This window comes from Carcharodon carcharias, chromosome 2 (genome assembly GCF_017639515.1).
Source record: "Carcharodon carcharias isolate sCarCar2 chromosome 2, sCarCar2.pri, whole genome shotgun sequence".
Taxonomy (NCBI): domain Eukaryota; kingdom Metazoa; phylum Chordata; class Chondrichthyes; order Lamniformes; family Lamnidae; genus Carcharodon; species Carcharodon carcharias.
The window spans coordinates 89,437,976-89,458,365 of NC_054468.1; the positions used below are offsets into that span (position 1 = coordinate 89,437,976).

Genomic DNA, 20,390 nt, shown 5'->3' on the forward strand with positions numbered 1-20,390 from the left:
CACACTCCCAGCTCTCTCTGACACACTCCCAGCTCTCTGTGATGCACTGCCATCTCTCTGTGATGCACTGCCATCTCTCTGTGATACACTCCCAGTTCTCACTGCCATACTCCCAGCTCTTACAAAAACACTCCTAGCTCTCTCTGACCAACTCCCAGCTCTCTCTGACACACTCCCAGCTCGCTGTGACACACTCAACTCTCTATGGCACACTCCCAGCTCTCTGAGGCAGAATCCCAGCTCTCTGATGCACTCCCAACAACACACTCCCAGCTCCATGACCTACTCCCAGCTATCCTTGACACGCTCCCAGCTCTCTTTGACATACTCCCAGCTCTCTTTGACATACTCCCAGCTCTCTTTGACACACTCCCAGCTCTCTCTGACCTACTCCCAGCTCTCTCTGACACACTCCCAGCTCTCCCTAACATACACCCGGATCCCTTTGACATGCTGTCAGCTCTCTCTGACCTACTCCCAGCTCTCTCTGACACGCTCCAGCTCTCTCTGACATACTCCCAGCTCTCTTTGACACACTCCCAGCTCTCTCTGACCTACTCCCAGCTCTCTCTGACACACTCCAGCTCTCTCTGACATACTCCCAGCTCTCTTTGACACACTCCCAGCCCACTCTGACCTACTCCCAGCTCTCTCTGACACACTCCCAGCTCTCCCTAACATACACCCAGATCCCTTTGACACACTGTCAGCTCTCCCTAACATACACCCAGATCCCTTTGACACACTGTCAGCTCTCTCTGACCTACTCCCAGCTCTCTTTGACACGCTCCCTGCTCACTCTGACACACTCCCAGCTCTCTCTGACACGCTCCAGCTCTCTCTGACATACTCCCAGCTCTCTTTGACACACTCCCAGCTCTCTCTGACATGCTCTCAGCTCTCTCTGACACGCTCCCAGCTATATCTGACATATTCCCAGCTCTCTTTGACACACTCCCAGCCCACTCTGACCTACTGCCAGCTCTCTCTGACACACTCCCAGCTCTCCCTAACATACACCCAGATCCCTTTGACACACTGTCAGCTCTCTCTGACCTACTCCCAGCTCTCTTTGACACGCTCCCTGCTCACTCTGACACACTCCCAGCTCTCTTTGACACACTCCCAGCTCTCTCTGACATACTCCCAGCTCTCTCTGACATACTCCCAGCTCTCTCTGACACACTCTCAGCTCTCTCTGACGTGCTCCCAGCTCTCTCTGACACGCTTCCAGCTCTCCATGACAGGCTCTCAGCTCTCTCTCACACACTCCCAGCTCTCTCTGATCAACTCCCAGCTCTCTGTGACAAACTCCCAGCTCTCTGTGGCACACTCCCAGCTCTCTTACTCACTCACAGCAACACACACCCAGCTCTCTCTGATGTGCTCCCAGCTCTTTCTGACACAATTCCAGCTCTCCATGACATGCTCCCAGCTCTGTCTCACCCACTCCCAGCTCTCTCTGACCAACTCCCAGCTCTCCGTGATACACTTCCAGCTCTCTGTGACACACTTCTTGCTCTCTGTGGCACTTTCCCGGCTCTTTGATGCACTCACAGCGACACACTCCCAGCTCTCTCTGATGCACTCCCAGCTCTCTCTGAATCTCTCCCAGCTCTATCTGACACACTTGCAGCTCTCTCTGACACACCTCTAGCTCTCAGGCACACTCTCAGCTTAGGTCTCTCTGACATACACAGTTAGAAAGTTTTCAGATGCCTTAGATTAGATCGTCCACTGGGTAAAATTCTATCCTACATTGTGAAATATTGTTTAAACTCTCCCTATTGCTTTCATTCATTCATTGCAGATCAGCTCAGCCATCTGTCTGGCTGCTTGAAAGCTTTGACAACTGTTTGAGATTTTAGCTGTTTTCTATGGCAATAGTGTATTCTGAAGTGTAGTGTCTGCTTATTCAGCTGTGTGGGGAATGTGAGTTTTATGGCTTTAGCAGATTTATGATTCTGTGAAGTGGATCATGTTTTTTGAAGGGGCTATGAAGTGATGATTGTTTATTTTGACCGATTTATGAGTGTATCAACAACTTACAAATGATTTTTAAAATTATCGGCGTTGTGAGTTTTTTAAATTCTTTCACTGGATGTGGGCATCACTGGCTAGGCCAGCATTTAGTGCCACTCCCAATTGCCTTTGAGAAGGTGGTGGTGAGCCACCTCTCTATGTGTATGTGGCTGTGTGAGAAGTGGTGTGTGCATGTGTGTGTGTTGGGAGTGGTGTCTATGTATATGTGGCTGTGTGTGCTGTGTGAGGAGTGGTGTGTGCATGTGGGGACGGTGTCTATGTGTATGTGGCTGTGTGTACTGTGTGAGGAGTGGTGTGTGCGTGTGTGTGGGGAGTGGTGTCTATGTGTATGTGGCTGTGTGTGCTGTGTGAGAAGTGGTGTGTGCGTGTGTGTGTTGGGAGTGGTGTCTATGTGTATGGGGCTGTGTGTGCTGTGTGAGAAGTGGTGTGTGCGTGTGTGTGTGTGTGTTGGGAGTGGTGTCTATGTGTATGTGGCTGTGTGTGCTGTGTGAGGAGTGGTGTGTGCATGTGGGGAGTGGTGTCTATGTGTATGTGGCTGTGTGTGCTGTGTGAGGAGTGATCTCTATGTATATGTATGTCTATTTTGTTGTCCCAGTTGTCCTGGCCCATTCTGACCCTCCTGCAGAATCAGCTAAATGAAAGTATAACCTTGCCTTTAATGGAAAATCTGACCATCTCTTTCTGAGAATTTTGCCATTATTCTTAATTAGCAGTTGGAGTGGTTAGACAGAATGAGCCCCCGATATAGAAATCTATTACTGCATGTTAACGATCTCTCACATTATACAGATGATTGATTCATGACACCTTTGAGTCCTTGACAGAGGAAATTTGACAGCAGCAGAATTCAAACATGTATCCAAAATGGAGAATTAAATCATTTACAGCTCAGATTCAGTGAGAGGGTTAGGAGACAGAGGGATGGTGGGGATGGAAGGGGGAGGGATGATGGGAATGGTGGGGGAGGGGTGTGGGGGGATGGTGGGAATGGGGGATGGGGGGATGGGAAGGAGGTGCGTGGAGGATGGCGGAATGGGTGGGGGATGGCGGGGAGTGGAGGGGGAGGGGGGATAGTGGGGAGTGGGCAGGGGTGGGGTGTGGATTGGTGGGGATGGAAGGGAGAGAGGCGGAAGAATTGGGGGACGGGAGGGAAGGATTAACGGCAGAAGGGGCAGTAAGTTTTTGACAGGCTGGGAGAGGAGAAGAGGCAGGTGGGAGCGGGTGCTGGGAGAGAAGAGGCACACTGGAACAGCAGTGGATAGTTGGTGTTGGAGGGGGGGAAAAGAGTAGGAAGACTGGAAGGAGGGAAGAGGAAAGATGTGAGGGGCGAGGGGATGGTTTAGGAGGGGTGGTGGGAGGAGCAGTGGCAGGTGAGTGGAGGGTGGAGGGGGTTGTGAGAGTGAGTTGGATTAGATTCTCTGAATGTATTGAACACTGAGCTTCTTATCTGTAAACAATGAAAACTTGCTGCTCGTGTGAGAAACCTAGCCTCTGTGAGCTGGGGCTACATCAGGAGTTCCAAATTTACCCTCCGCACTCTTGAGTTGGGTGAGGGGGTGGGGGAGGGGATGGAGGCAGGGGCCTAACGAACTCAGCCAGGATTACCACTGCCAGCCCCTGTTGACTTGCTGGAGTGTGCTTGTATGGGGATGTAGTTCATAACAACCTTGAACACCCTACCCTTGAGAAATGGCTGGAATGGAGGGGAAGAGGCCGGCGCCTGTAAAACCAGCTGCAGGAGGGGAATCGCAGGAATGCGTACCAAAATGCACTTAAAAGGTGAGCACAGGCACTGAATAGGACATGAACAGGGACTGTGGTTTTGATCTGGGTTTTACAGTACGCGAGCTCTGACTATCCATTGAGAGATGGCCCTGGAGCATGACCCTCAGATCGGTTCACGGCACCTCTCTGTGACAGCCTGTCAGTTCAAAAGAGAGGCCCAGGTGCTGCTGAGCACAAGACAACACTTCCACAAAGGCCTTCCAGCTTGCTCTGAAGAAAGACGGGCCCCGCCACAAAGGAGTCCACTTCCTACTTCAGGCAGGATCAAACACTGTGTTCAACATGTCAGCTGTCTCCTGGCCTGACATCCCAGCTGTTGTTGTGTTTGTTTGTTTTTCGGTAAACCAGGTGGTCAGAACAGCCCCGGTGAGTTCTGAGGGAGAAGATTAGTTTAGAAAAAGATATGGGGGTGAGTCATAGAATGAGATGAAACTAAGAGCTAAAGACAGGCAAACTGGAGAGCTTGCAGGTGACTCAGGAATTATACATGTGAGGATGGAGTAGTACCTGAATGTTTGAAGCATTTTATTATGACTTGTCTGATTCTGTTGTTCTTGTATTGCAATTATTTGTTAATAGTAGAATTATGTTACAGATGAATGATCAACAGATTTGAATTCAGATTTCACCAGCTGCGGAAATGAAATTTAGGTTTTTCAGTTAGAAGGAGAGATTGGAGAAGCTTGCTTTTTTTTACTCTTTCACAGGCCTCACTGGCTGGGCCAGCATTTATTGCTCGTCCGTAATTGCCCTTGAGAAGGTGGTGGTGAGCCGCCTTCTTGAACCGCTGCAGTCCATGTGGTGTAGGTACACCCACAGTGCTGTTAGGGAGGGAATTCCAGGATTTTGACCCAACGACAGTGAAGAAACAGCTATATATTTCCAAGTCAGGATGTTCAGTGTCTTGGAGAAGATCTTGCAGAAGGTGATGTTCCCATGCCTCTGTTGTCCTTGCCCTTCTAATTGGTAGAGGTCATGGGTTTGGAAGGTGCTGTCGAAGGAGCCTTGGTGAGCTGCTGCAGTGCATCTTGTAGATGGTACACACTGCTGCTACTGTGCATCGGTGGTAGATGGGGTGCCAATCAAGTAGGTTTGATTGAGTGTTGTAGAAGGTGCACTCATCCAGGCAAGTGGGGAGTATTCCATCACACTCCTGACTTGTGCTTTGGAGATGGTGGACAGGCTTTGGAGGGTCTGGAGGTGAGTTACTCACCTTTGTTCTCCTTAAAATAGAGGAAGTTGAAGGCAGATTGAATAGAGGTGTTCAAAATCATGAAGAGTTGTCATCAGGTATATAAGGAGAAACTGTTTCCAGCGACAGGAAGATCAGAAACTGCCAAAAGAATGAGAGGAGAGATGAGAAGAGATTTTTTTTCAGCAATTGTGATCAGTGCTCGGTTCTGATGATAGGTCATCTCGACCTGAAACATTAACTCTGTTTCTCTTCACAGATGCTGCCAGACCTGCTGAATATTTCCAACATTTTTGGTTTTTATTTCAGATTCCCAACATCTTGCTTTTGTATTAAAGTAGTGGGCAGTTTGGAATTGGAATTACTATAGAAATTAAAATGGAGTTTTTTTAAACCTAAATGATGCTTTAAATTGTTGTCCAACCAGTCAGAGCTTCTGACTGACAATGCTTATCTGTTGAGTGACACCACTATTCTCTGCTGATCAAAGTCAGGCCTACACATGTGCATTCTTCTCTAACATTCAGCTAACATGCATTAGTCACACATTGGTGACAGAGACGATTTTGCTCTCACTGGCACAATGGGCACAGGACCCCAATAAAGGAGGCAACTCCCTGTGACCAGCCACCAGCTTCCCCAGTAAAATCTGCAGGGCCGCACACTTGACATGGGCCTCTCCTGCCATTGGTAAAATCATAGCAGCAGCTGGAGGAGGCCCTTAACTGGCCATTAAGTTGGCTAAACTAAATGATCGCACAACTGACGGACAGATCTAAGTTCTGCAGTCCTGCCACATCCAATCGTGAATAGTGGTGGACAAGTAAACAACTCACTGGAGGAGGAAGCTCCACAAATATCCCCATTCTCAATGTTGGAGGAGCCCAGCACATCAGTGCAAAAGAAAAGACTGAAGCATTCACAATAATCTTCAGCCAGAAATGCTGAGTGGATTGTCCATCTCGGCCTCCTCCAGAGGACCCCAGCATCACAGATGTCAGCTTCCAACTAATTCGTTTCACTCCAAATAATATCAAGAAACAGCTGAAGGCACTAGATACTGCAAAGGCTCTTGGCCCTGACAATATTCCCACAATGATACTGATGACATGTGCTCCAGAACTTGCCGTGCACCTAGCCAAGCTGTTCCAGTACAGCTGGAACACCAGCATCTACCCAGCTATGTGGAAAATTGTCCAGGTATGTCCTGTATACAAAAAGCAGGACAAATCCAACCCAGCCAATTACCGCCCCATCAGTCCACTTTCCATCATCAGTAAAGTGATGGAAGAGGTCATCAACATTGCTATCAAGCTGCACTTGTTTGGCAATAACCTGCTCATTGACGCTCAGTTTGGGTTCCGCCAGGGCCACTCAGCTCCTGACCTCATTACAGCCTTGGTTCAAACATGGACAAAAGAGCTGAACTCCAGAGTTGAGGTGAGAGCGACTGCCCTTGACATAAAGGCAGTATTTGACTGAGTGTGGCATCAAGGTGCCCTAGCAAAACTGGAGTCAATGGGAATCAGGGGGAAAACTCTCTGCTGATTGGAGTCATACCTAGCACAAAGGAAGATGGTTGTGGTTGTTGGAGTCAATCATCTCAGTTCTAGGACAACACGGCAGGAGTTCTTCAGGGTAGTGTCCTTGGCCCAACCATCTTCTGCTTCATCAATGACCTTCCTTCCATCATAAGGTCAGAAGTGGGGATATTCACTGATGACTGCGCAATGTTCAGCACCATTTGCGAATCCTAAGTTACTGAAGCAGGCCATGTTCAAATACAGCAAGATCTGGACAATATCCAGGCTTGGCCTGACAAGTGGCAACTAACACTTGCGCAAGGCAATGACCATCTCCAACATTGCTCCTTTGACATTCAATGGCATTACCATCACTGAGTCCCCCACTATCAACATCCTGGGGGTTCCATTTGACCAGAAACTGAATTTGACTAGCCATATGAATACTTTGGTTACAAGAGCAGGTCAGAGGCTAGGAATTCTGGGGTGGATTCTGACTCCCCAAAGCCTATCCACCACCTATAAGGCACAAGTCAGGAGTGTGATGGAATACTCTCCACTTGCCTGGATGAGTGCAGCTCCAACAGCACTCAAGAAGCTTGACACCATCCAGGACAAAGCAGCCCGCTTGATTGGCACCCCATCCACAAACATTCACTCCCTCAACCACCGGCGAACAGTGGCAGCAGTGTGTACCATCTACAAGATGCACTGCATGAACTCACCAAGACTCCTTAGACATCATCTTTCAAACCCACGTCTGCTCTCATCTAGAAGGACAAGGGCAGTAGACGTATGGGGACACCACCACCTGGAAGTTCTCCTCCAAGCCACTCAACATCCTGACTTGGAAATATATCATCATTCCTTCACTGTGGCTGGGTCAAAATCCTGGAACTCCCTCCCTAACAGCACTGTGGGTGTACCTACACCACATGTACAGCAGTGGTTCAAGAAGGCAGCTCACCCCCACCTTCTCAAGGGCAGTTAGGGATGGGCAATAAATGCTTGCCCAGCCTGTGACACCCACATCCCATGAATGAATAAAAAACTATTAATTGGTCTTTTAAGTGCTTCAGTTGACCCATGGGTGGGTGAACCTCCCAACACCTTCCCTGCCACTGGTAAAATTGTGGCAACGTGGCTGACTTGGCAGAACACTTACACCTCGATAGAGCTGGAGTGTGGTGCAGTGGGGAATGTTACTCCTCCCCAACCTCAAGGATGTCCAATGCTAACATGACAAAAGTACAGGACTGGTTGGTTCCCTGACCTGTATTATTCAAACTATACATGAATAACGTATTTCTGAACCAATTGCCCATTCCGCGTTAGCCTTGTGAAAAACAGCAGGATCGATTCCCAACTCTCATTGCTAAAATCTCAAATCCAGGTCGGTGCCTGGAATAGTATCCATGGCATAGTGCTCCCAAAGAGACTGTTACCCTCCTCACATGCAGATTTGAGATTTTAGCAATGAGAGTTGGGAATCGATCCTGCTGTTTTTCACAAGGCTAACGCGGAATGGGCAATTAGTTCAGAAATACGTTATTCATGTATAGTTTGAATAATACAGGTCAGGGACCCAACCAGTCCTGTACTTTTGTCATGTTAGCATTGGACATCCTTGAGGTTGGGGAGGAGTAACATTCCCCACTGCACCACACTCCAGCTCTATCGAGGTGTAAGTGTTCTGCCAAGTCAGCAACTGGGGCTATTCACTGCTTCAACTCCTGTTAGACAGTTAGAGAACTACATTGGTGGTAACAGTGGAAATTGTTAATATCTTGTCAATTATACTGTTAAGGTTTGTTAATGTCAATTACATTTTTAAGGTTAAGAGAAACAGGTGATGGCTATTAGTTGTCTTTGAGCACATATAAATAGGGGATAGCTGCAACACTGGGTTGTTTGTGAGGAGGAAAGCTGTGAAACTGAACAAATCAATAAACTCTCAATAAAGGAAAGTTCTCTGTTTTGGTTTCAGCTCCACCAATCGGCTTAAATCCTCTTAACAGAGAAGCCAGCAACTAAAGGCCTAAACTAAAAGCAAAATACTGCAGATGCTGGAAATCTGAAATAAAGACAGAAAATGCTAGAAAAGATCAGCAGGTCTGGCAGCATCTGTGCTCTGAAGAAGAATCATACAGACTCAGAACGTTAACCCTATTTCTCTCTCCACAGATGCTGCAGATCTGCTGAGCTTTTCCAACATCTTCTGTTTTTATTAGTAACTAAAGGCCTAATATGTCTTGACCTTCCTTTTACTCTTTAATCTGTCCTACAGTGTGGATCTTTCCCTTTCACTCTAGTTTTTCAGTAATATAAGAAAATGAACACTCTTGCAGAAGAAAGGGGATGATTTTGTGAGTTTATGAGCAGAGAACTCTATTCAGTGAGATAGTGATACAAGGATTTGGCTGGCATCCATAAAGCTGGAAGCTTTGTGCGGAAGAAGGGAAGAAAAATCAAACAAAAGAAAGAGATTACATTTATATTGTGTGCCTTTAACAACGCCAGAATGTACCGAAACACTTCATAGACAATGCAGAACATTTTCAGTCACTGTAATATGGACAAGACTGCCTCCCCAGTCATATTACAAAACATTATAATCACACCAAGCTTGTGATTCAAATGATGAGTATCAGACACATGGACAGCATTTATTGGGGTCTGAATCAATTAAGTGAATGAGCTAAGGAATGGGAGGCGTGGATGTTTAGAAGGTCATGTGGAATGCACCGGCCTCCATTGCATGGCAACAAATTTAATTAAGCAGTGAGAACGTTGATATTTTAACACTGCATTGTTCAATGGTAAGGCCACATTCACTCTCCTGCCTGTACCTCTCGGCATTCACACCTCTAATTCACGTGGAGACACTGATAGAATTAGACCCCTTCTCGCAGTCGGAAAGATGGACATGATTCAGGTCTTTACATCACTGAGGGAAATGGAAATTATGAATTTAAACAGATTATCTAATGATCATTATTGGAGGACTAATGAGTATGAACAAAACGTAAAATTGCCAAACTTGAGTTACTGCTGAGATGCAGATCTGTGCAATAGATTCCATTCAAAAATAATTTAACTGGCTGTCAAAAGCAACCCTAAGGAACAGATGGGTAAATGTCTGAATCTCAGGTTATAGTATTGGTATGGATGATACAACATCATCCGTCAATGGTGACTACAAATATGTGGTTTAATGTACATTGGTGTACTGGCTCCTGTTGTGTCAGCCTTGTGTGGTCAGCAAGCTGACTTTGGCATGGGATACGGGTGCAAGGAGCCAGCAGAATGGGATACCATCACACCATGATTATGGTGGGTGCTGTACCTTAAGTGCGAGCTGTACCATTTCTTGGATGAAGGCAGAGGAAATGGATTAATAGATAGTGTATGCTTGACCAGTTTGATCTCCTGAACAGGGTTCAATCACATGAGGCAATCGGTGAGGAGTGCTCCATATTTTCCTTTCCATTTTTGCCCTTTGGTTTCTTTTTCCCTCTCTCTCCTGGAAGAACATTGCTGGTGGAGGAGGGGTGGTGATGGGTTGGAAGGGAGGAGGTGTGTACTCATGTTGCCCATTAATTTCACAAATTTTGTAAAAGTGGCCTTAATCTGCAACCACTGTCAATCAGCAGGGCAGCCACTGAATCTGAGACTGAGCAAAAGGTTGCTGTATCTCCTCCAAGCAAAGGCTAATACCACTGGAACCCATGTATTTTTAAATTTGGGTATTTGTGGTTGGCCAAAGGCAAACTGACAAATTCATTCTGGGACACTGCATTGTTCAGTTGTTCTGTGTTTGATTATTAGAGTCTGGTAACAACTGTGTGCTCACTGTGCTTGATTAGTTAAGCCTGGATTTGGACTGAGAGAGAAAAGTAAACAAACTGTGGAAGCTGCTGGAAAGCTATAAGATATAGATATAAAAGCATGGAGTAGACATTTTAAAGCACTGAGTATGAAACCTGCTGTACACATCGAACTTGGTGTCATCTCCGCATAGATCTGAAATATAAAATGCAAAACAATCACCATCGGTGTGTGAGGCTGGTGAGTCAGAAACCGGCGGAACAAAAACAGAATTACCTGGAAAAACTCAGCAGGTCTGGCAGCATCGGCGGAGAAGAAAAGAGCTGACGTTTTGAGTCCTCATGACCCTTCAACAGAACAGGTGGTATCCTCTTGAACCCAAGATTTTTTTTAAAATCCCCTGATTCTAGCTTTTCCAAAGTCCCGGAACTTGGCACAAGTTGAAATCCCACCCTGTTTAGGATTATGCAGTTAGTGCTATCATATTGACATCATGGAGCTGAGGGATTATTCCTTCAATAAGTTTCCTTCCTGGAGTCTTTCCCTATGTTCACTTGCTCCATCCTCCCTCCCCGCTACCCCACCCCGTCGAGTATTAGACAAGATGAGAGCTCTGATGCGCTCAAAGTTCACAGGACAGTGTGATGTTGCATGTCAATGAGGCAATATTAACAGCCATTTGAAGGACAAAGAGAAAATGGACCGACAGGCGACAGGTGAAATTTAACATAGAGATGTTTTTGCATTTGTAGGAAGAATGAAGGGAGACAATATGAATTAAAGGGTACAATTTTAGAGGGGGTGCATAAACAGACCTTAAACAGTTTGAATGCAATACCATGATGGTCTGCAACATACCCCTTTCATTGTATTCGACCAAGTCCAAGTACAATAGACAATTTAATTAGCCCAATTGGCTAACCACTGCAGAAGGGTGTGTAGCCTTCATGCCCCCTCACTGATGTGGCCTTCATGAAAATTGCCTGAGGCGGGACCATGGTGGCAGACCAGCATGTTGGTTGTTGGCAGGAAATTGCAATTTCACCCACTGCTGGTGCCACCACTGCAGCCTTTAGAAAATTCAACCCCGTGTCTCAGAACAATAGGCATATAGAGAAAGAAACAATATTTCCCCAGCTAGACAGGTAACCTTTGTTGATCATTGCAATCTTGACTCTCTCTACAACTTGTTAAGGAAAACGTAATATCTTTGTAGGCCGTTTCTGACAAACCTTGTCATTTTTGAATTTTTAAAAGTTTTTCCATGGGGATGTGAGCATCCCTGGTATGGCTAGCATTTGTTGCCCTTCCCTAATTGAGCCGAGACATAGGATAAAAGAGTGTCAGGAGAGCAGAGACACAGGATAAAAGTGCATGAGGAGAGCGGAGACATAGGATAAAAGAGCATGAGATGGGCAGCGGAGACACAGGATAAAACAGCGTGAGGACAGCGGAGACTCATGATAAAAAAGCATGAGTAGAGCAGGGACACAGGATAAAAGAATGTGAGGAGGGCAGCAGAGACACAGGATAAAAGAGCGAGCAGAGTGGAGACACAGGATAAAACCGCAAGGACAGTGGAGACTCAGCATAAATGTGCATAAGGAGAGCAGAGATACAGGACAAAAGAGCAAAAGGAGAGCAGAGACACCAGATAAAAGAACATAAGGAGGGCGGCAGAGACGCAGGATAAAAGAGTGCTTAAGACTTAATCATGCTCCTTTGGGTCTGAAGTCACATGGAAGCCAGACCAGGTAAGGATGGCAGATTTCCTTCCCTAAAAAGGACATGAGTGAGCCAGATGGTTTTTTACAACAATCAATGATTGTTTCATGGTCACCATTACTCGGGCTGGCTTTCAATTCCAGATTTTATTAATTGTACTTAAATCCCACCAGCTGCTGTGGTGGGATTTGAATCCAAAGAATTACCTTCTGCCAGTGGATCACTAGTCTAGTGACACTACCACTACACCACCAGCTTGCCAAATATTAGTGCTAACAGCACTTCCAGGAGTGTTTTTCAAAAGAATATTGCACCAGATGCCAACTTGTTTATAATCCTGGCCTATCGTCCACTTCCTATCTCAAGACTCACAATGAAGCCACTAAAAAACATCAAGAGGCATGAGTGACATACCCTTACTTGCAGGAAAACTAAAACAGCGCAGTCAGTTAAATTGTAGCCTGACACGTTAAACCCTAAAGCATCATAGGAATGAAAGTTGTTTAGCCATTTTGTTACTCCTAGCTACTTCAATAATCTACAAGCTATTAACAGGTAAAGAAAAGAAAATCAAATTCTTAATCATATAAATTTACACCAAGTGTATGTGTACACAACTCAGGTATCTTACAAGAGAGATCTCGGAGTATATATACACAAACTTTGAAAATTGCAGGACAAAATAAGAAGACTATTAAAAAAGGGAATGAGATCATTGATGTCAGTCAAAAGACGTACAAGGAAGTTAGGCTAAAATCTTATATATCACTCGTTGGTTCTCAGTTGGAATATTGTGTCCGGGGCACCATACTTTAGGAAGGAGGGCATGGCCTCATAGAGGTTGCAGAGGAATGACACCAGAGATGAGGGGCTTCAGTTGTATGGAGAAACTAGGGTTATCCTCCTCAGAACAGAGAAGGTTAAGAGGAGATTTAAGATAGGCTGTCAAAACCCTGAATATTGACAAAGTGAATAAGGAGAAACTGCTTCCAGTGGCAGAAGAGTTGGCAACCAGAGAAGACAGATTTAAGGTGATTGGCAAAAGAAGCAGGGCCAACAGAATGGAAAATGTTTTCATGCAATGAGTTGTTCTGATCTGGAATTCACTGCCTGAACGGCTGGTGGAAGTCAATTCCATAGCACATTTCACATGAGAATTGTATCAATATTTGAAGGGCAAAATTTGCAGGGCTATTGGGGAAAGAGGAGGAGATGTGGAATTAATTCGAGAGCTCTACAAAAGAGCTGGGCCAGGCATGATGAGCCGAGTGACCTCCTGTGCTATGTCAGGCTGTGGTGCTGTAGAGGAGGTCACTGGGATACGGGATGCAGATCCGATCAGCTGAATTCTGTGCTTTCTGGATTCACCTTTCTGCCTTTGTTCTGGCCAAGCTTTAATGGAACAAAGCCTTCTTCCTTCATTCTCTTTCATATGATTCAAGTCCAAAACGTGATGCTTTCTATAACTGAGTCATGCATGCGAGGGATAGAGGGGAGCAAGTTCTCCCTTCTGGATGCCATTTTTCCACATGTTTACATCCACACAGTCAGAACAAAGTTTGGCAGGTGCATCATGCAAATGAACTAATTGCATCAAGCTGCATATGTCGATCAGAGAAATGTGACTGTATCTCTTCTTTGCTAAGAAACTGACACTCACCTGATTTTAAATACTTTTGAGTCCTGATCATGCAAAATCTCAAAGAGATTAGATAGTACCTGTGTCTTTCTCAATATACAAACATGTCTCCTTGAATCCCTGCCAAGGACAAAAGTTACATTCTTGTGTGGACCTGAGATAACATGCAAGTGGATAAGTAAATTATGGGTACGGTACTGGATAAGTAACTCAAAGGTTGTGAATTCATAATTCTACTCATGGCCACTTACAAAGATGATTAAAGACCAGTGATTTGGGCTCAAACAGAAAATGCCCACGAAAACTCTTGGGTTATGATCAAAACAGCAACTGTTCAGGAGCTTCCTTGAGTAAAGTAAGCCTGACTAACATGTGACTCCAATCTCATGCTTTGCAGTTGAGTCAAGGCAGCCAATTTGGGCAATAAAACAGTATTAAACAAAAAATAAACAAAATTCCATTCTAATAAATGCCAGGAAGTCTCTTTTTAAGAACATTTGCTCCCATTTTACTTTCTGTTTCTCCTCTCCAGGACGCACCAACTTTTTAATTTCATTTGTTCATGGGATGTGGGTGTCGCTAGTGAGGCCAGTGTTTATTGCCCATCCATAATTGCCCTTGAGAAGGTGGTGGTGAGCTGCCTCCTTGAGCCACTGCCATCTATGTGGTTTAGGTACACCCACAGTGCTGTTAGGGAGGGAGTTCCAGAATTTTGATCCAGTGACAGTGAATGATTGGCAAGATATTTCCAAGTCAGGATGGTGTGTGGCTTGGAAGGGAACTCACAGGCGGTGGTGTTCCCAAGCATCTGCTGCACTTGTCCTTCTAGGTGGTAGAGGTCGTGGGTTTGGAAGGTGCTGTTGAAAGAGCCTTAGTGAGTTGTCTAGAAACAGGAGTAGGCTATTCAGCCTCTCAAGCTTCGTCTGGCATTCAAATATATCATGGATGAACTATATCTCAAAGCCATTTTGACTTTGTTTCATGTCCCGATATATTTCTCTTACTCTTATCACACATGTTAAGTGCCTTGGCTAATTTTGCTCTGTTAAAGTGCTACATAAATGAAAGTTGTTGTTGATATCCTTACATAACAAAAATCTCTAAACCCCAGTCTTAAAATTTTTAATTGTCCTAGCTACCACAGCCTTCCGGGGGAGGGAGAATTCTGTTACCATTAGTATGAAAAAGTGCTTCCCGATTTGACTCCTGAATGGAATAGGACAGAAATGGAAATTGATGAGGCCCAAACATAAGGCTACAGGAGAGATGGACATGGATTTGGGAAGCAACAATCTGTTCAAGGAATTTGGGGGGGAAATAGGAGTCTGGAGATAGTCCATTAGATTTGCTAGGACAGAGGCCTTTGAGGAATGGGTGATGATGGCAAATTTAAAAGGGATCTCAAAGAAATACAAATCAAGTTGTATTTCATAATTTAACTTTTTAAATCCTTTGTTCTGGTGGATTTGTGTTGCATCCCTTCCAAGGACAGATTCTCAGCTGCCCTGTGCTACCTCACACTTCTTCTCACTCAGTGGAAGGTAGCCAAATTGAGGCAGATTACCAGGTTGAGTTTCTTTCCTCAAAGAGTGAGAAATGTTTGGAATAATCCGTGACACAAACAGGCAGGTGCAAAAACATGGTCATAACTTATTTATGTGCTCATGATAGGGAGGTTTGGAGAAACGAGGGATAGGATTCCATGAAAAAGTAGATTGTGAGGGATATGATTCATTGGGGATTAAGATACTAGAGGGATGGGATTCAATGGGGGAGCTGGGTTGAGGAAGAATGGGATTCAATGGGGAGTGAAGGCATTCGAGAGATGAGATGTGCAGAGTGGTAGAATTACTGAAAGCTATGCAAAATATATAGATGTATATTACTTTATGAGGCATTGTTTGAAGAAATAGCAAATATAGAGAAGTGCAGTGTGTGGGGTGACTTAACTTGTGTAAATGAAGTGGCTTTGTGTTTTCAATCCCAGATAATTCAGTATTGTTTACATCAGCACAGATTGCGTTCCAGTGCTGTTTGGCATTGTGAAAGAGACAGCCTTTAGCTTTGTGGTGACATTCCTGACTCTGAGTCATATGATTCAAGGTTTGAATCCTGTTCCAGGCAGTCATGTTAATTGGGGACCAAAACTCTGGCTCATTGTATTGGCCTGTGGAAGCCCATAAAATCCTTCTACCATATCGGACAAACTTCATTATTGATTGGTGCAAAAGTGGTTGTGGCTGTGGCTCTTTGACGTCGCAGCTTGTCGGACTGTTAATCAGCCTCCACTACTTTATACAATTCTCCAAGGAAAAGGCTTTTAAGATGGGAAAGCAGCACAGTGACTGCCCTCGAGTAATTCTTTTAAATATTTGATGAAGTAATGTGTTTGTTTGTATGCTTGCTTTGTATCACACCTTGAGTCATCCTTGGCTGCTTCTTTTCAGTATGAGAGGTCCAGCAGTATTGGATTGCGGTTATCTTTTCAACCCGAGAGTGGTTTGGGGTTAAATTAAAATCCATTTTCAGACAAGTGGTTTGAGCATTGCAGAGAGATAAATGTAGTCAGCAGTTTCAGGTTAATTGTGAAACCATGTCCTGAATATCTTCACAATGCATTGCCTCTTCCTGACTCAATTATTCACTCACAGAACATTTAAACTATCGCAGGAAGCCTGGTAGTTTCGTTCACTAATGTGTGCTGAGCTGACTGATTTCAAGCAAGTCAGGCTTTAGGGCACTATATTTCACTTCTGTATCTCCAGGCTGAAAAGATACAAAAAGTCCATCAGAGGTTCCCATTCCAGAATTGGTTTTTGATTTAGTTCTCCCACTAATTCCCCTTTCTCATTTCTGACATGTATGCCAACCTAGTCAGCTAGAAAAAATTGATCAGCTGTAGCAAATGAAGCTGACACTGCCTCAAAAATTGGGAAACTGAATAAACAACCCTGGTCTAGTCTTTAGCACATGAGAAGACAAGAAGTTAGAATGAGAGTGCAGTGGTCCAGTTGAAGTTATGCCTATGATTCCTTCATTGTGATAAAACAGAACCTGCTTTTTATAAAGCACATTACAAGACATCAAGACATTCCCAGAGCACTTTATAGCCAATAAGGTACAGGCTCACCATTTATAATGGGTATTGTTGGTATGAAAGCCACTTCCAAAAGGCTAGTAAACAACACATTAAATAAAATCAAAAAAACACACTTAACATCAGCCACTCCTAGTCCATACCAGTTACATCCAGGACCTCTTCACTACGGTAATCAAAGTGGCAGATTGAACCAGCTGGATGACCAGACTTTGACCAAAATCCATGCTGACTTTGATGCTGGGTTATTGTATACACTACATATCAGTTTGTTGTGTACCTGACATATTGGACTGTTGTCTTCCCTACATATCAGATTGATGTGTACCCTACATATCAGATCGTTGTGTACCTTACATATCAGATTGTTGTATACCCTACAAATCGGATTGTTATGTATTCTACATATCGGATTGTTCTGTATTCTACATATCGGATTGTTCTGTATCCTATATATCGGATTGTTGTGTACCATACATATCGATTTGTTGTGTATCCTACATATCAGATTGGTCTTTGAGGGATGTTGCTGACACAGAACAGTTGCCACTTTTACAATCATTTAGGATTGAGATGTGGTGAAATTTCATGACTCTGAGGGTTGTGAATGTTTGGAAATCTCTACCCCAGAGAGTTGTAGATGTTCTATTGTTGAGTATATATCAGGCTGAAAAAGACTTATTTTGATTCTCTCAAGGAATCTAGGGATATGGAGAGTGGGTAGGAAATTGGAGTTGAGGTAGAAGGTCAGCCATGATCGGATTGAATAACAAAGCAGGTTCAACTGGCCGTATGGTCCGTTCTTCCTATTTCTTATGTTCTTATTAATCCTTCCCTGATTTCACACTCCAACAGAGGAACATCACTGTCGGATGAACAAATAAGACACTATATAAATGTAATTATTTATCTTTATTATCTACTGTCATCTGGAATCTTAATGTCTTGTTCTTGTTTCTAGTTACACAAACAGAGTGGTTGGGAATGGACTAAAAGAACAGGCAAACAACCCAGAAGTGAAAGTCCGAGGACCTGACTCTATGGTGAAGAAAGTCATTGACAAGCTCTTATATGTTGATAAGGTAAGTTGCTCGGACACCCGTCTTGTTTATACTAAACTGGAATCCAGTATATCAGCCAAATGGCCAAACTGCAAAATCAGATAAAGATATTCAAGGTGTGTTAGCGTTCTCAACATTGTTATGACAACGACCTTTTGAGCATTATGTACCCGCATCTTCCTACAAGAAAACCATTTGTACCCGATGGATGGCCAATGACTTTTTACTGCTGCTGATGCCTGAAGTTGGCCCCAGGCTCCAGCTGCCCCTCCTGTCATATTCTGAGTCACTATCTGAGAGCCAAAAAGTATCCTCAATAAGCCACTTCGTGTTGTTTGTCAAGGTCAAGCATCAGAAGCAAGTGCGCGGTCTGCCTACTTAGCACTGAAGTTGCAGAAACTGCATTGTCACCCATTGTGTCTCTGTCACTCTCTTTTTCCCAGCACACTTTCCCCCTCTCTACCTCTCTTGCCTCTGAATTCTTTAACTCTGTCTTTCAAAGTTCACCATCTCTGGACCTCAGTGATCTCTCTCTTTCTATCTTTTTGAGCACTCTGTCTTTATTTCTGCCCTTGCCTCTGTGAGCTTTCTGTTTCCACCTCCAACTCTCTCTCTCCTATCTTTGTGAGTTCTCTTTTTCTATTCCTGTGAGTTCTGTTTCTGTTCCTCTATCTCTGAAAGCCATCTGTAAATTTCTCTGTCTTTGATTATCTTCCCTTTCACTCCACCCCTGCCCCTCTCACCATGTCTCACCAAATCTCATTGGCTCACTGGCTCACTCTCTCATTCTTTCTGTCTTGCTCTTTCCCTCTCCTCTCTTCACCCCTGGCCTGTCTCACTGTGTCTCTCTTTCGGTTTTGCTCCATTCTTCTCTTGCCTCCCTCTCTCATTCTGTCATTTCCCTGCTTTTCTGACCTTGTTCTGCGTTTGCATATGGACAACTTTAATGTAAAATGCCAGTTGCTGTGAATCAGGCAGCAGCATTCTTGGTCACATACTCATGTGACAAACATTAAGTCGAGGACACAAAGATACACTTGGGTTCACTAGTCATATGTTGTGACTCGAGGCTGTTCTGAAAGGATTCCCATATAGCCAACATAACTTTTTCCCTACACACACAGCCTCCCATTCTAACAGCTGCTTTGCCATAAATATCTCATTCATAACACAGCAGCCTGCCCCACTGTAAATCAATTTATATAGTGGCTTTGTTTTCAAGAATGTTGGAGCAACATCTAGACTGTGACTGTTGACAACAGAAGCATGAGATGGCCATGTGTGGGACACATGATGGTTTGTCACATGATGCCCTTCTTACAAACAATCCGACTCTACCAATCTTCAGCTGAATTCCAGAAGTGGTGCAGAGTTGCTCTGAATTCTCTTTTAACGTTGCCTGTCCTCTTCTGATGGTGGAGCAATCAAAAGTCCACTGACGTGACCCCCTTTCTATGTCAAGGAGCCAACCAAGCAGTGATACAGTTGGCCTGTAGATTCCAAATCCTGATGCCCCATTTGACAAGGACAGGGTTGGACTGGGCTGTGACGTACCCAAGGTTGAATAGCTCACACTGTCCAAGGCCCATATGGGGACAACACTTGAGAAGCCAGAGAATGCTAGGAGAAAACTAGAGAAGGACATGGTAACTGAAGTGCTCTCCAGTATAATATTAAAGATATTTAGAGGCCGATAAGAAAGAAAGAACAACTTGGTGTGAAGTTGGATTTGTCACGTCCTCAGGGCATCTCTGTTGCAATGTTGATAACCGTAGCAGAGAATTTGCAAACAACAAGTCTCACAAACAAGAAAAGGGATAAATGGCTTTCGCTGGTGGTGTTTGAGGGGAGAACGTTGGCCAGAATATATTGTATTCACAGGGTGCAGCAGAAAGAGAAAAGAGGTGCAATCTTGTTAAATCGGATCTCCACCCTCACTGTCCTAACCTGGGACCATCTCTTGAATTTTAATGGAGTGGGGGAGGGGGGGAGTTCAAGGCTCATTTTCTGCAGTATGGGTCTTTCATTGCCCAGTGGAGGAATGCCAAAACCTAACCCAAGGGCCTAGTGACTTCCAGGTCTGGCCAAAGATGATGGAAGAGCCATTATACAGTTTCTTTCCCAGTTTCCCCTAATTGTCAGGTCAGTCATGGCAAAGGCCTGTGATAGAGAATGTGTCCATTGAGGAAAATTTTCCTTGATGTGCTCACATCCTAGAGAGAGCCTTCATCCGTCCGGTGGTGGGATGGGCCTTCAACCCAACTAACGCTGGAGTAGACCTTGAACCTCCTGACTCACTCAACAGGATGCTAGCAACTGAGCCAAGCTGACAAAAAGTTCCCTTTTAGTTTAATCTAAACTAGAGCCATCACTATTGATGTGTTTTTTCCCTCCATGTTTAACTGATGCTTTACTCAAGGTGCTGGTTCTCGCTTGAACGCACTTCCACCTGTGCCAACCATCCTCTGCGGATCACCTAAGTGACTACTCCTCAGAT

General features: G+C 44.6%; 1 protein-coding gene across 2 annotated transcripts in view; it reads left to right on the forward strand.

Annotated features, from left to right (window-relative positions):
- Positions 1 to 20,390, forward strand: part of gpc5b (glypican 5b) — a 575,096-nt gene that overhangs the window by 339,613 nt on the left and 215,093 nt on the right. For both annotated transcript variants that reach the window (XM_041178181.1, XM_041178189.1), the window contains one exon: positions 17,794 to 17,914. In XM_041178181.1, coding sequence (XP_041034115.1) covers positions 17,794 to 17,914 — 121 coding nt within the window. The remainder of the gene's footprint in view (positions 1 to 17,793; positions 17,915 to 20,390) is intronic.